The 15,610-nt window shown below is 35.7% G+C and overlaps 1 protein-coding gene across 2 annotated transcripts in view; it reads right to left on the reverse strand.

Annotated features, from left to right (window-relative positions):
* REEP5 (receptor accessory protein 5) overlaps window positions 1–11,461 on the reverse strand; it is a 76,345-nt gene extending 64,884 nt beyond the window's left edge. The window contains exon 1 of one of the 2 annotated variants that reach the window (XM_053701544.1): window positions 11,003–11,461. In XM_053701544.1, coding sequence (XP_053557519.1) covers window positions 11,003–11,120 — 118 coding nt within the window. In that variant the 5' untranslated portion in view covers window positions 11,121–11,461. Of the gene's footprint in view, window positions 1–208; window positions 258–11,002 lie in introns of those variants that run through there. The other variant, XM_053701545.1, reaches the window with a different exon arrangement.
* Window positions 11,462–15,610: the final 4,149 nt, after the last annotated feature.

The following is a 15,610-nucleotide window of genomic DNA, read 5'->3' on the forward strand; positions in this document are numbered from 1 at the left end:
CATTCGTCACAAACAAACAGATGGTTTTAGCTTAATTTTTTAACACTCCCTTTTACTCCAGAAGTTACTGAAAGAACAAAATTATAGCAATAAAACTGTAGCTCACTATTTATGACCATAAAAAGACAACACAAATTAGTTCACATTAAATCTGTTCAGTTCCTGTCTTGTTGGGCCTTAACGCTCTCTTTTTTGTTGAGTTTCTTACCTGTTGCAAGCAAGCGAAACATCTTGCAGTGTTTAAGACTGATTCTTCCTACAGTGCACGTCACCCCTTCAGCTGCCAGAATCACCTCCCTCTTCTCCTCCTCAAATGTAAATGACACAGATTCCCAGTCCCACAACTACTGTGGAACTCTTATACAGTATGTGCTGTGTCTAGCCTAATTTCCCAATCCTAAAACTACAGATCATGACCCAGCATTTATGTGAAATAGTAGCATAAAGTTATATATATATATATATATATATAATTTTATCCATAGCCCCAAAAAACATGGATTAACATGTAAATGTGTTTTGTTAGACTAAGCAAATTTAAAATCAGTGGAGGGTAATTTAGGTACATTGGACATTGCAAAACAAAAATTGCACGTTATTTAAAATGCCAATTTTTTTCATTACCCTTAGCAGTCTACACCAGAATTTTTATTGTTTTAAAAGATAGATAATCCCTTTATTACCAAGTTTTGCATAACCAACAGTTATAATAATATACTTTTAACCTCTGTGATTATCTCGTATCTAAGCCTCTGCAAACTACCCCTTTATTTCAGTTCTTTTGACAGACTTGCAGTCTAGCCAATCAGTGCCTGCTCCCAGATAACTTCACGTGCACAGTGTTATCTATATGAAATACGTGAACACCCTCTAGTGGTGAAAAACTGTTAAAAATGCATTCTGAAAAGAGGTGGCCTTCAAGGTCTAAGAAATTAGCATATGAACCTCCTAGGTTAAGTTTTCAACTAAGAATACCAATAGAACAAAGCAAAATTGGTGATAAAAGTAAATTGGAAAAGTGTTTAAAATTACATGCTCTATCTGAATCATGAAAGTTTATTTTGGCCTAGACTGTCCCTTTAAGGGGATTATTAAAGTCAAAACTTTTATTATTCAGATAGAGGACGCAATTTACTTCTGATAAATTGTCCTTGTTCTCATGGTATGAAAAGCATACCTAGGTAGGATCAGAAGCAGCAATGAGCTACTGGGAGCTAGCTGCCGATTGGTGGCTATACAAATTTGTCTCTTGTCATTGGCTCACCAGATGTGTTTAGCTTTGTCTCAAAAGTGCTGCTATGGAGCTGACTAAGTATATCTTTAACCCCTTCGTAGCATTTTCTTTTTGCACTATTATGCAGCCTGTTAATATCCGCTTAACCCAAACAGATTAAACACATAATTGCCACTCATATGTTGTAAGCAATGCAGCTCTCAACAAGACACAGACAGCAGTCACACACAGCCTTCAATAAAAAATTTTTTTAATTAAAATATCCCTTATGTCAATGCATTGAGATGTTGTCACATTGCCTACATTACAATATGAGGTGTGATTTCAATGGCAGTAATCACAAGGTTATGAGCAAACTGAATAATCTTATTTATTTAAACGTCTCAGTCCTGGCTATTGCAGATTTCTTTAAATCCTGTACATAAGGTGTTAATTACTATTTTCTATATGAAGGCTTGGGCACTATCCATTTATAATGCTACTACCATTATTCTAATTGGCCTCCAGGATACAATTTTGTAAATCCATTCTAAGATTATTATATTTGTATGTCTTTTTTTTTTTTTTTTTTTTAAATCTATACTTTAAAGTGAATGTAAATTTTGATGAATCAGTGCCCAGTTTTTAATAATCCTTTATAAAACAGGGGCACTTTCATTCATCAAACTTTAAGTTTCACTGGTTTTGTTAAAATACTTACCTTTTCTTCATGAAAGCCGCTCCAGCGCTTCCCACGTCAGAAATGACGCTCCCGGCCTTCCTCCAATCATGGCGTTGCTTTAGGCTCCGATTCCCCTGGGGGGAGCCATAATTGGAGGATGCCGGAATCGTTATTGCTGACGTATGAAGAGGCTTGCGATGGGCAGGGGAAGTGCTGGAGTGGCTTTCAAGAAGTAAAGGTAAGTATTTTAACAAAACGAGTGAAATGTAAAGTTTGATGAATGAAAGTGCCCCTGTTTTAAATAGGATTTTTAAAAACCGGGCACTCATTCCGCAAACTTTACATTCACTTTAAGGAGTGTTACAGCTATTAAAACCTTTTTACACACTTATTTTGTAGCCAGAACAGGAATGGTGTGTTATACAAGGAAACATCATAGGCATAGTCTAGTCAAAATTCATCTTTCATGATTCAGACAGAGCATGCAATTTTAAGCAACTTTCTAATTTACTCCTATTATCAATTTTTCTTTGTTCTCATGCTATCTTTATTTGAAAAAGCAGGAATGTTGGCTTAAGAGCCGGACCTTTTTTGCTTTAGCACATGGGTAGCACCTGCTGATTGGTGGCTAAATGTAACAAACCAATCAGCAAGCTCTACCCAGGTGCTGAACCAAAAATGGGCCGGCTTCTAACCTTACATTTCTGCTTTTCAAATAAAGATAGTAAGAGAACAAAGAAAAATTGATAATAAATTAGAAAGTTCTTTAAAATTGCATGCTGTATCTGAATCATGAAAGAAAAAAAAATGGGTTTAGTATCCCTTTAACAATACATTTTCCATTGGCAAAAAAAAAAAAAAAATGTTGCTTTATATTTAAATTGTTAACTAAATAACATTGATTTACTATGATTAACATTATTAGACAGAGAGCAAACACAGTGAAGCAAATGATCTTGTTTACTTCTATGTTATTATGGTACAATCACTAGAAGTGACTAGCAGTAAGCCAACCAATTCCTAACTAAATTCAAACCTATAGTAAGTCAACATAAAAGTGTTTGAAGGGAGATTACTAAAGGGACAGTCTAATCAAAATTAAACATTCATTATTCAGATAGGGCATGTAATTTTAAATGTACTTACATGTACTTCCTGTAGACTTCAGTGCATAGGGCTAATGACAAGAGACATATATAATCAACCATATCCTAGACCTTCTATGTCATGGTTGATTATATATTTCCTACCTGTTCTATGTTAAATTTTGCATATATTATGTATTAATATTGTTCTGTATTTTATTGTACCCTATTGTAACAATGCAATGTTTTGTGGACCCAGGACATACTTGAAAACAAGAGAAATCTCAATGTATCCTTCCTGGTAAAATATTTTATAAATAAAATATGTGAACGCTTATCCACTATCAGAAGGTCAAAAAACACTTTAGTACAACATGTTTGTCCAGATACATGGAGGATCTGATCATACTCTGAGATGGCAAGCTATAGAGAGAGTGGTACCCCCAAAATGTGGGGGCGAAAGAAGTAAACAAGCGAGAGATGTATTGGATATCTACTCTCCAAACTAGAGCTCTGGATTTAACTCAGAGTATGATCTGATCAGTTATTGGGAGTTATTTGCCACAATATATTGCTTGTATGTATTTCTGTATATATCCTCCCTCAATTCTTGTACCTCTGCCTCCTCTCATTCAATCAAATGTTATCCTTTCACACTATTGTGACACAGTCATTATTTGACTACCCAAGAGATTGACAATATGTATATAAAGAATGTATATATTTATATTTATTTCAAAAACTTGGATCCCATATGTAACACTCACAATTGTTAATCAGGACACAGAAGTGATAATTACAAATCTAATGCTGCCAAGAAAAAAAAATGGTTCTGTAGAATGATATAGGGACCCAAAAAAAGCACTTTTATTTATTTAAATTGACTTTAAATGCTCCGAGCAATACTGAGGTGTATAACCTAAGCCAATGAAAGGGAGCCAGAAACTAAGGATTTTCAATTAGTTATTTAGTGGGTTTACATTTTCTCCCCTTTAATTTGTGTCCAATTATCTATTTTACCTGCTGGAGTGTATTAAACTGTTCACAAACTGATCATTTACCTTTAGTTTGAAATTGGAAATAGCTGCTTTTGACGGATATCCCAACCTATGCTGAACATTTCAATAATTAAAAAGGGACAGTCAACACCAGAATTTTTGTTGTTTAAAAAGATAGATAATCCCTTTATTACCCATTCCCCAGTTTTGCAGAACCAACACTGTAATATTAATACACTTTTTACTTCTGTGATTACCTTGTATCTAATCCTCTGCAGACTGCCCCCTTATTTCAGTTCTTTTGACAGACTTGCATATTAGCCAATCAGTGCTGACGCCTAGGTAACTTCACGTGCGTCAGCACAATGTTATCTATATGACACACATGAACTAATGCCCTCTAGTGGTGAAAAACTGTCAAAATGCATTGAGATTAGAGGCGGCCTTCACGGTCTAAGAAAATTAGCATATGAGCCTACCTAGGTTTAGTTTTCAACTAAGAATACCAAGAGAACAAAAGCAAAATTGGTGATAAAAGTAAATTGGAAAGTTTAAAAATGACATTCCCTATTTGAATCGTGAAGGTTTATTTTGGACTTGACTGTCCCTTTAAGTATAGCTCTAAACATAGCCAGCAGAAGAAATTACACATCCAATGAAGGGTAGGAGACATAAGTAATAAAATGTTTGTGCTGGCTAAGCCTATCTGCCCAGTCGTGACTATGGGGAGAGTGTGAGCATGAAAGGGTTAATAGCACTCAGCCTCTTGCTCCCAAACATCTTTACCTCTTACAAGTACCTAAAGGGACACCAAATTAATCCCTAAACCGTCTACACCACCCAGATTTACTATGGTGCCACCATCCCAGACTTTAGATATTACACTCTAGTATTTCAGAAGAAAATGCTGCAGATGTACCAATAACCCAAAAAAATAAAAGGGACACTCAAGTCAAAATTAAACTTTCATTATTCAGATAGATTGTGCAGTTTTAAACAACTTTCTATTTAAAAAAAAAAAAAAAAAGTGCACAGTCTTTTTATATTTAAACTGTTTAAGTCATTAGCTCCTACTGGGCATGTGCAAGAATAAGAGTATATGCATTTTCGATTGGCTGATTACTGTCACATAGTACGTATATGCATTTGTGATTGGCTGATGGCTGTCACATGGTACAGGGGGAGTGGAAATAAACATAACTTTTAAAATTGTCATTAAAAAAAATCTTCTATTCATTTGAAGTTCAGACTGAGTGCTATTGCATTGTCTTGTTATCTTGCATTTGTTGATTATGCAAATCTACTGTGTTGACTGGTCCTTTAACAGTTTGGTAATGTGATTACAAACTTAGATCAATGAAGGCCATAGCAAACACAGATGTTACAAAAAGAACATTTCAGATTAACCCTGGCAAAGCTGAGACACCACACCATCTCTACTGGGTTGCTTTTCCAGGTATTAATTACTCCTCATGAGTGTATAATGACAATATTAACTTTCAATTGTGCTCTCTATGTATTGGGCTTTTGGTATACAGGCAGTGATAAGGAAGCATTTGTATCTACAGAAAGTGATTACATGTGATTTTAATGAGTTGTGGTGTCAAAGAACAAAATCAGCTATTGCATATTCAAAAATAAACATAAAGGAAAAGTTAATCATACATTTTATACTCTGCTACTGGTATAACAAGTCATTGGGGATACCAATTTTACAATAAACTACCAATTCTCAGAAACTCACCAGCACAGAATGAAATCATCAGCTTATTTTACTGAGCATTATATTGTAAATTAAGTGCCAATCCTTCACATAAACCATATTAGTGAATCCCAGTTCCCAAGGTTTAAAATAAAATTAAATTAAAAAAAAATGCCTTTAAAACAATCTCTGAGTGGCCTTGTAATGCGGAGGATGAATCTTATAGAATCTCACCAGACCAGAGAGCTTTAGAGAATTGGCCCTGGCTTAAAGTCATAATATGGACCACAGGGAAGCAAAATCTAAACATGCTTTTTTGATAATGTAATGACTGCATTCAGTTAACCGTTATATAGTGGAAGTGATAAATTAATGAGACATGCAAGTCAAAAATAGAGCATGTCATTTATCTATATTTATTTATGTAAACTAATGTATCTCTTTCTTTTAGCAGCCTTTGATGACACTTAGTTTTTTTCCAGGAGATCATACCTAGGTAGCCTCTGGAGAATGCACATGACTGAGCCCTATATGGCAGCAGTGTTTGCAATAATGTAACTCACCTATATATGGTGCTTATGACATGAGCGTACCTCAGTATTCCCTTGTGGAAAGGTGGTAAGTGTCAAAGGATACCAAGAGAAAGAAGTCAATTTGATAATAGAAATAAATAGCAGTCTGTATGTTTTGTCTTGTTTTTTTAATGTAAAAAGTATAACTACCTAAATTATAAGTTTAATTTACTTAAAAGTATAATCAACACTTGCATTTTAAAAGGGACACTCAAGTCAAAACTAAACTTTCACTATTAAAGGGACACTGTACCCAAAAATTTTCTTTCGTGATTCAGATTGAGCATGAAATTTTAAGCAACTTTCTAATTTACTCCTATTATCAAATTTTCTTCATTCTCTTGGTATCTTTATTTGAAATGCAAGAATGTAAGTTTAGATGCCGGCCCATTTGTGGTGAACAACCTGGGTTGTCCTTGCTGATTGGTGGATAAATTCATCCACCAATAAAAAAGTGCTGTCCAGAGTACTGAAACCAAAAAAAAGCTTAGATGCCTTCTTTTTCAAATAATGATAGCAAGAGAACAAAGAAAAATTGATAATAGGAGTAAATTAGAAAGTTGCTTAAAATTGCATGCTCTTTCTGAATTACAAAAGAAAAAATTTGAGTTCAGTGTCCCTTTAAGATAGAGCACACAATTTTAAACAACTTTCCAATTCACTTCCATTATCTAAATGTGCACAATCTTTTTATATGCACACTTTGAGGCACCAGCTACTACTGAGCATGTGCAAGATTTACAGAATATATGTATATGCATTTTGTGATTGGCTGATGGCTGTCACATGATGCAGTGGGAGGGAAAATATTACCAACTTTAAAATTTGTCACAAAGAAATCTAGTGCTCATTTGAAATTCAAACAAAGTGCGCTTGCATTGTATTTTTATTATGCATTTACTGATTATGCTATTCTACAGTGTTTAGTGGTCATTTAAAGGGATAGGAAAGTTAAACTAGCATGATTCAAATAGAGCATGTCATTTTAAGACTTTTAAATTCACTTCTATTTTCAAATGTGCTTTGTTCTATTGGTATCCCATGTAGAAAGGAAAAAAAAAAAAAAAAACAAAAAAAACAAAAAAAAAAAACGCACATATCCTACACTAGTGGGAGCTGCTGCTAATTGGTGCCTGCACACATTTGTCTTTTGTGATTGGCTAACTAGATGTGTTCATCTTGCTGCTAGTAGTGCAATGTTGTTCCTTCACCAAAGGATAACAAGAGAATGAAGCAAATTTGATAACAGAAGTAAAATGAAAAGTTGTTTAAAATGGTATGTTCTATCCATATCATGAAATAAAATGTTGGGGTTTTCTGTCCCTTTAAGTAACGATTATACATATTGTATTCACTAAAACACAAATAAGAAAGATTTGTCTTTATTCAAAAAGAAAAATGATGTGCCTGTATTCAGAATAACTTCTACCTATCAGCAGGCTATGAGCATTAGAGCATGAGAAATATATGCACATATATTATTAAAAGTGATATGCAACCTTAATTTTTACTTTTGTGATTCAGACCATACAGCTAAAAAAAAAAAAAAAAAAAAATTACTTCATTCTCATGGTATTCTTTGTTGAAGTGATACCTAGGTAGGTAGCATGCATTATGCCTGGAGCACCACATTACTTTATGCATTCTACAGCAAATTCAAAAACAAACAGGAATTGGAAGAATGAACAACTAATTGCCAAACTATTTAATTACAAATACCAAATCCATTATGAGGGGACAGGAAATCAGTGTTCTGCTAAAATGGCATGTTGGGTTGATGATACTGACTTTGTTAAAGCCAGATTATATGCAATCACATCTATGGGCTATTATCATAAAAATATATATATAATATAACGAGAGGTGCAGGGTCACTAGTCTTAAAATGACATACCTGTAATTATAGAAGGGCATTTTTTCAAATATAATGACCCTTTAAACATTTAAACATAGCTGCAGACATACTTTATGTACTGTAGGAAGTTTCATATGGCTGCACTTGAGAGCCACCAGAAGGTAATTATGCTAAATATTTAAAAGATACACTGTGCCAGAAACCCTGTTTTGGTATCACTTTATAACTAGCTGTCCAATAGGCTTTGGCAACAACCATAAAATGTTAAAGGGACACTAAACCCAAAAAATGTATCTCATGATTCAAGTAGAGAATACAATTTTAAACAACATTCCAATTTACTTCTATTATCTAATTTGCTTCATTCCTTAGATATTGTTTGCTGAAGAAATAGCAATTCCCATGTGTGAGCCAATCACACGAGGCATCTATGTGCAGCAACCAATCAGCAGCCACTGAGCCTATCTAGATATGCTTTTCAGCAAAGTATATCAAGAGAATTAAGCCAATTAGAAAGTTGTTTAAAATTGTACTCGTTCTAAATCTTGAAAGAAAAAAACTTGGGTTTCATGTCCCTTTAAGTCTCATAGAACCCTTAATAGGAATTTTGTGACATTTAATATTAAATAACCTGTGCTGAACAAAGCACATTTGTTTTGATGCTAGTGGAGGTTTGTACCCTTTAACCAATACATCTCTGGCTCTGTTATTTTTAATATCAATTCTGAAAGTTACAGCTTTCTTTAAAAAAAAAAAAAATTGAATAGTCACTTGCTGCACTCCCATGTCACTTCAATGCACAAACAAGCCAGGATTGAGAATCTACTTGTTTAAACAAACACGTGTCAAGCCGCTGCTCAGTTTGTACTAGTTGGGTCACACTGGGTCAAGAATATCACATATAATCTTGGAGAATTGGATAAACCAGTCCACTTCTTGGCAATTTGCCTTGAAAAGTCCACCTGACATATAATACCAAACTTAACTGGCTTTTAAAACGTATCAGGCTGTAATCAAAATGTTTAATTATTGTAGTTATAAAAAAAACTTTTCAATATGCTTTTTATTATTTATTGTATCATTTTCCCTGTAATTTGACTTTAAAAACTGTTCTAAATTCAACCTAGTTTCTATTTGACTGTTTTATATCCATCCCTAACTGTCCTCAACAGAAGACAGAGATAAATAGAAAACCTACGTTTATAGGAACTAAACTTTTACACATATATATCTTCAATATTTAAACAACTATATAATTATAAAATAAAGATCTATATAGTATTCTAAGGCTAATCTTGGCTTCATATACATCATTATGTTTAGCATGTATTTACTGTTAACTATCCCTTTTGCTTTATACAACCAATGTAATATTAATAATCCATATACATCATTATGTTTAGCATGTATTTACTGTTAACTATCCCTTTTGCTTTATACAACCAATGTAATAATAATCCATATACATCATTATGTTTAGCATGTATTTACTGTTAACTATCCCTTTTGCTTTATACAACCAATGTAATAATAATCCATATACATCATTATGTTTAGCATGTATTTACTGTTAACTATCCCTTTTGCTTTATACAACCAATGTAATATTAATAATCCATATACATCATTATGTTTAGCATGTATTTACTGTTAACTATCCCTTTTGCTTTATACAACCAATGTAATAATAATCCATATACATCATTATGTTTAGCATGTATTTACTGTTAACTATCCCTTTTGCTTTATACAACCAATGTAATATTAATAATCCATATACATCATTATGTTTAGCATGTATTTACTGTTAACTATCCCTTTTGCTTTATACAACCAATGTAATATTAATAATCCATATACATCATCATGTTTAGCATGTATTTACTGTTAACTATCCCTTTTGCTTTATACAACCAATGTAATATTAATAATCCATATACATCATTATGTTTAGCATGTATTTACTGTTAACTATCCCTTTTGCTTTATACAACCAATGTAATATTAATAATCCATATACATCATCATGTTTAGCATGTATTTACTGTTAACTATCCCTTTTGCTTTATACAACCAATGTAATATTAATAATCCATATACATCATTATGTTTAGCATGTATTTACTGTTAACTATCCCTTTTGCTTTATACAACCAATGTAATATTAATAAAGCAAAGTGGAAATGGGTCTTATCACTATGTGTCATATTTTTGCATATGCAGGGGCCAGTCAGGTTACAATCCCCATTTTCACATACTGAAGTAACATACCAACCAGATCTTAATGGTTAAAAATGATAAATTCCTATACTTGTTATGTCAGGTTACTGGATAAAGATGAATAAATCTAGCTACATAAATATCTAGGATTAGGCTGTGTTACAACATACAGGGCAGGGTCTAAAAGTGATGGAGCTGAAAGCTAAATCTGACACTCACCATCTTGAGTGGGTGGCCCATTGTATAACCAACAGGGTCTCAAAGTTTCCAGTTAAACCAGTCTCATAATTATGAGTCATCATTACTACAAATCTAAAAGTCATCACCGAGATCTTGTATCGTAAAACACTAAACATCAGAAGAAAAATAATTTTGCAAAGATATATTTAGTATATCTCACCAGGATTAACCCTTTGGCGATTTACCAACCTGGTATGATCACCACTGGTTATATACCAGTATATACAGGACCTAACATAAACGAGGTCCCCAGACCCATGTGGCATGTGACCGGGCAGTGACAGCTGTTTACTCCTGGCCTAGTGGACTCCAAAAGCCATAGACAAAGCCCAGATGTGCACAGTGCCAGGGCGTGCTGTGTCACTGGCGTCAGCTGATCAAATGTAGATCATGCCAAGGCACAAGAGATAGGGCAGACTTATATTAATATCTCACCCAGTGCTATGTAGCGTCTGTTCACCCCAGTCTTGGCTTCAATTTTCTCCAGAAGGTCTGTACAAATGTTCTTCTGATGCAGGAACTTGTCAAAGCTTTCCTTTATTGCAGTAGCCATGATTGTCTTGTGCCTGGCTCGATCAGTGAATTAATATGCAGGTGGGTAGGTTGGGGGAGACAGGCTGCTTGCTGTCTATGATGGCTGATCTGCTGCTCTCACTCACACGCAGCACTCCGCTTGATTAGATGGGAGGAAGCAGGCGGAGTTACTTGGTAGCCAAGTTTCTCGTCAGCATTTGGGCAAGAGAGACCTGACAGCTGCCTCCCCCTGTTCTTTCCATTTGCCTGAACTGCTGCAACCACACCCTTATCACACTGCAGTGTTCATAACCAAACAGCCCTACCCATTGTCCGTGAGACGAGATAAACGGCGCACAAAGAGTTACATAGACACCAGCGAACTATACATATCGGGTTCCTGTCAGTGTAAATAATCAGGGAGAAGCTCCTCCTATAGCGGTTATTTTTAGCATGCGATAGCTCTGACATTTCCTAATATCATGATATAGGAATAAAAATCATAGCGTTGCTATAGCTAATGCTAACATTCATGTAAACTGTATATTTTTATTAAACATCACAATGTATAGCAACTTCTGCTTTTTTATTACTTTTCTTTTTAATTGAGGCGAAGTGATAAAATGTATTGCAATTTCCAACATTATTTTACCTTTTAAATGGGGCTAGATAATACTGGCATAGATAAGAGGATTTAAAGGGAGAGTCAACACCAACATTGTTATTGTTTAAAAAGATAGATAATGCAACAATGCAACACTGTGAAAAGCTAAAAAAGATAAAGGCACTGATATAAGGGGCAGTCAACAGATACAGGTAATCATAATGGTAAAAAGTATTAATATAACCGTGTTGGTTATGCAAAACTGGGAAATGGTTAATAAATGGATTATTTTTTTAGACAGTAACACATGTAAATATTTATGTGTTACATATGGACTCCAGGCCAGCCTGGTAATCAGCAAAAGGGTTTGATTTGAGGTCTTTAACCCCTTAAGGACCAGCGACGTACCCTGTATGTCGCTGGCCTTTTTTTGGGACTTGATTGTTTTATAGCGCGGTCTTGCCACCAGCGTTGAGACTGCTCTATTCCACAAAGCCTGCTGGAGGGAGGGCATTAATAGCGTGTTCTTGCTAGACTTGTGCTATTATGTCCTGAAAAAACCCTAAACGACCAGTGACATACAGGGTACATTGTGGTCATTAAGGGGTTAATAGCCATGAGGCTCTTTGAGGTCTGGTAGGTCTCATTTGCTGTCTGTGTGGATGTGATTTACAGAGGGAAAGCAGGACCAGGGGTCTGATGGTTGACAAAGGGACTGCAGGTCCAGAGGTCTGATGGTTGATAGATGGTCTATATTGCCAGGGTTCTGATGGTTGACAGTCTGAAGCATCAGGGGTCTGATGGTTGAAAGTCTAAAGGATCGGGGGTCTGATGGTTGACAGTCTAAGGATCAGGGGTCTGATGGTTGACAGAGGGTCTGTACATCCAGGGGTCTGATGTAGACATGTGGCTCATAGAGGGGCTGTAGAACAAAGGCCACATATCAAAGGTCCTTTGAGTCTGATCTTAGATGGTCATATTTGATCTGAGGTCAAATAACACCCGTATCTACCTACTCCATCATTTCTATGTTTGAAGAGTTGACAAACCTAGTGGTCTCAGCCCTCTCCCCCCCCCCCCCCCAACTGGTTAGATCAGCAGTGCCTCCATAAGGGACCTGTGGGAATTTGCATAGCCTGCAAAGTGGGCTGATTTTTGGTCCCAGTCAAGCCCTGCATAGGTAATGCAATATGTGTTTTTTAATATCAGAGGACAAGGAAGCAGAACATTATACCAAATGCATCACTTAAGAACCAGCGGCTACCCTGTATGGTGCTCTCACTGTCATTGGCAAAACTACGCTATTTCTGCATGCCCCAATGGTCAGGCAGTGCAGAAATAGCAGCATGGAGGCCACCGCAGGCTAGCGATCACAGGGACAGGGTGTCCCTGTGATTGCATGCCTGTTTGTGCTCAGCTCAGCAGTGCCTCCACAAGGGATCTGTGGGAATTTGCATAGCCTGCAAAGTGGGCTGATTTTTGGTCCCAGTCAAGCCCTGCAATGGTAATGCAATATGTGTTCTTTACAAAGGACAAGGAAGCAGAATATTACACCAAATGCATCACTTTTAGTTCCTGTAAAGCAGTGGACCTAGACCATAGCATTTCGTAATGCAAGAAGGTGACCATAAAGCTGAATGTACAGTGGTTCTATAGGGGGAACTCTTATACCACTATCTATTCTAGCTTTATTATGTGTAAATCCCACTTTTATATCTCTCGTGGCTCTGTGTAGAGCACTGGACATTTATAAAAGGCACTACCACCCTGCAAGTTCAAAGAAGCTGGCACCCTCGAGTTTTGCTACAGTAATGAATGGGTTTATTTATAGCAGCCACCTATAACTGTCACCAATTATCATTAAACTATACTTGCCTGGGCAATTCTGGGAAGTTTTTAAGATAATCCCATTTTGTTTTGAGGGGACAGCAGAGCACTCAGTTTGGAACATTTCCACAAATTGTATGATGATTGGGTTAGGGGCTGGAAATTATCATTTTATTACTATGTTCCTGAATCATACAGAATCTTTTAATATTTGTGTGAATTGGGATTTGTGAATTAAATACCAGTATACCGTGGAAAAGTCACAATCATAATCTTTCATTTGAATTGAGAAGAGGTTAGATATGAAAAAGTGAAAGGTTTAGATCTTGTTATATCAGACAGATTAGGATGTGGTACTTGAGCAGGTTAATTGTCCAGCATAAGGCATATGGGCAACAGCACTATCTCACTATGAGCTATCTAGAGGATATATTGATACATGGCTCCATATGGGAGGATTACTTGGTGCTCTATCGCTGTTTCATCGATGACATTTTTATTATTTGCAAGGGGGATAGAGAACTAGTGTAATATTTTATAGAGGACCTAAAAGACACTAGATTTGGTTTAGATTTTACATATGAGATCAGTAATACAAACACCAACTTTTTAGATTTAGCTATAGAAGCCAAAAAATCTAACTTAATAACAAAAACCTACTTGAAAAAAGTAGATTCTAATAATTTTATCCACAACACCAGCTGTCATTACAAAAAATGGGTAGATAATATCCCCCACAACCAATTTCAGAGAATTAGAAAAAACTGTTCAAATATAGTTAATTTTGATGAACAAGCCTTGGGTCTACAAACTAAATTTGAACAACGTGGGTACGATAAAGACCTAATTTTACAAGCTAAATCCTCTGCTAAAAATATGGATAGGAATACTTTCCTAAAAGAAAAACAAAAAAACTCTAAGACTAAAAATGACACATTGATAGAAGTACCAATCATCACGGATTATAATATATACCATGGCAAAATCAGATCCATAATTAATAAACACTGGCACATACTACAGAGAGACCCTATAATAGGGGAAAATTTAGGAGAAAAAACAAAAATAGTTTTTAAAAAAGCACATTTTAAAAATATTTTAGCACCCAGTACTTGTCCCTGTGATCGTATGCCTGTTTGTGCTCAGATCAGCAGTGCCTCTATAACATGAGAGACGTTGCGATCAGAATGTCTCTTATGCTCTTGCCGAAAGCCTGCATGTAAAACATCCGGCAACAGTCAAGTTTGACTGTTACTGTGCATACAATCACTGTGATGGCCAGATCCCAGTCATTTGTCCAATCCTCCAATTGTTGTATATCACTTCTCATTTTGTCTACCCCCTGGAAATCTACTCTATTACAAATGTTTGTATCATCTGCAAACAGACATACTTTCCCCTGTAGCACTTTGCTGATATCTCTGATAAATATGTTAAACAAAACAGGCCCCAGAACTGACCCCTGAGGAACACCACTAGTAACACCCCCTCTCCCTCTGCTGAATGTACTCCATTTACTAAGACACTTTGTTTTCTCTCCTTAAAGGGGCAGTAAACTTACAAACTAATGTTATATAATTCTGCACATAGTGCAGAATTATATAACATTAGCTTACCGGCACATTTATACTTTAAAGGATTGCAGAGAAATTGTAACTAAAACCTCCTTTTACCAGAACGCCGCTCCTTGCTCTACTGAGCGGGTCTGGATTTTACACAGCACATCTCTGCAACACTGTGTGCCCGGTCGCGCCATTAAAATTAATATAGCTCGCTCCCGCTCTGGTCTAGTAGCGGGAGCGAGCTACATTCATTTTAATGGCGCGACTGGGCACACAGTGTTGCAGAGATGCGCTGTGTAAAATCCAGACCCACTCAGTAGAGCAAGGAGCGGCGTTCTGGTAAAAGGAGGTTTAAATTACAATTTCTCTGCAATCCTTTAAAGCATAAATGTGCCGGTAAGCTAATGTTATATAATTCTGCACTATGTGCAGAATTATATAACATTAGTTTGTATGTTTACTGCCCCTTTAAGGGGACAGTCTACAACAGAATTGTTATTGTTTTAAAAGATAGATAATCCCTTTGATTACCCATTC

This window comes from Bombina bombina, chromosome 2 (genome assembly GCF_027579735.1).
Source record: "Bombina bombina isolate aBomBom1 chromosome 2, aBomBom1.pri, whole genome shotgun sequence".
NCBI classification, from domain to species: domain Eukaryota; kingdom Metazoa; phylum Chordata; class Amphibia; order Anura; family Bombinatoridae; genus Bombina; species Bombina bombina.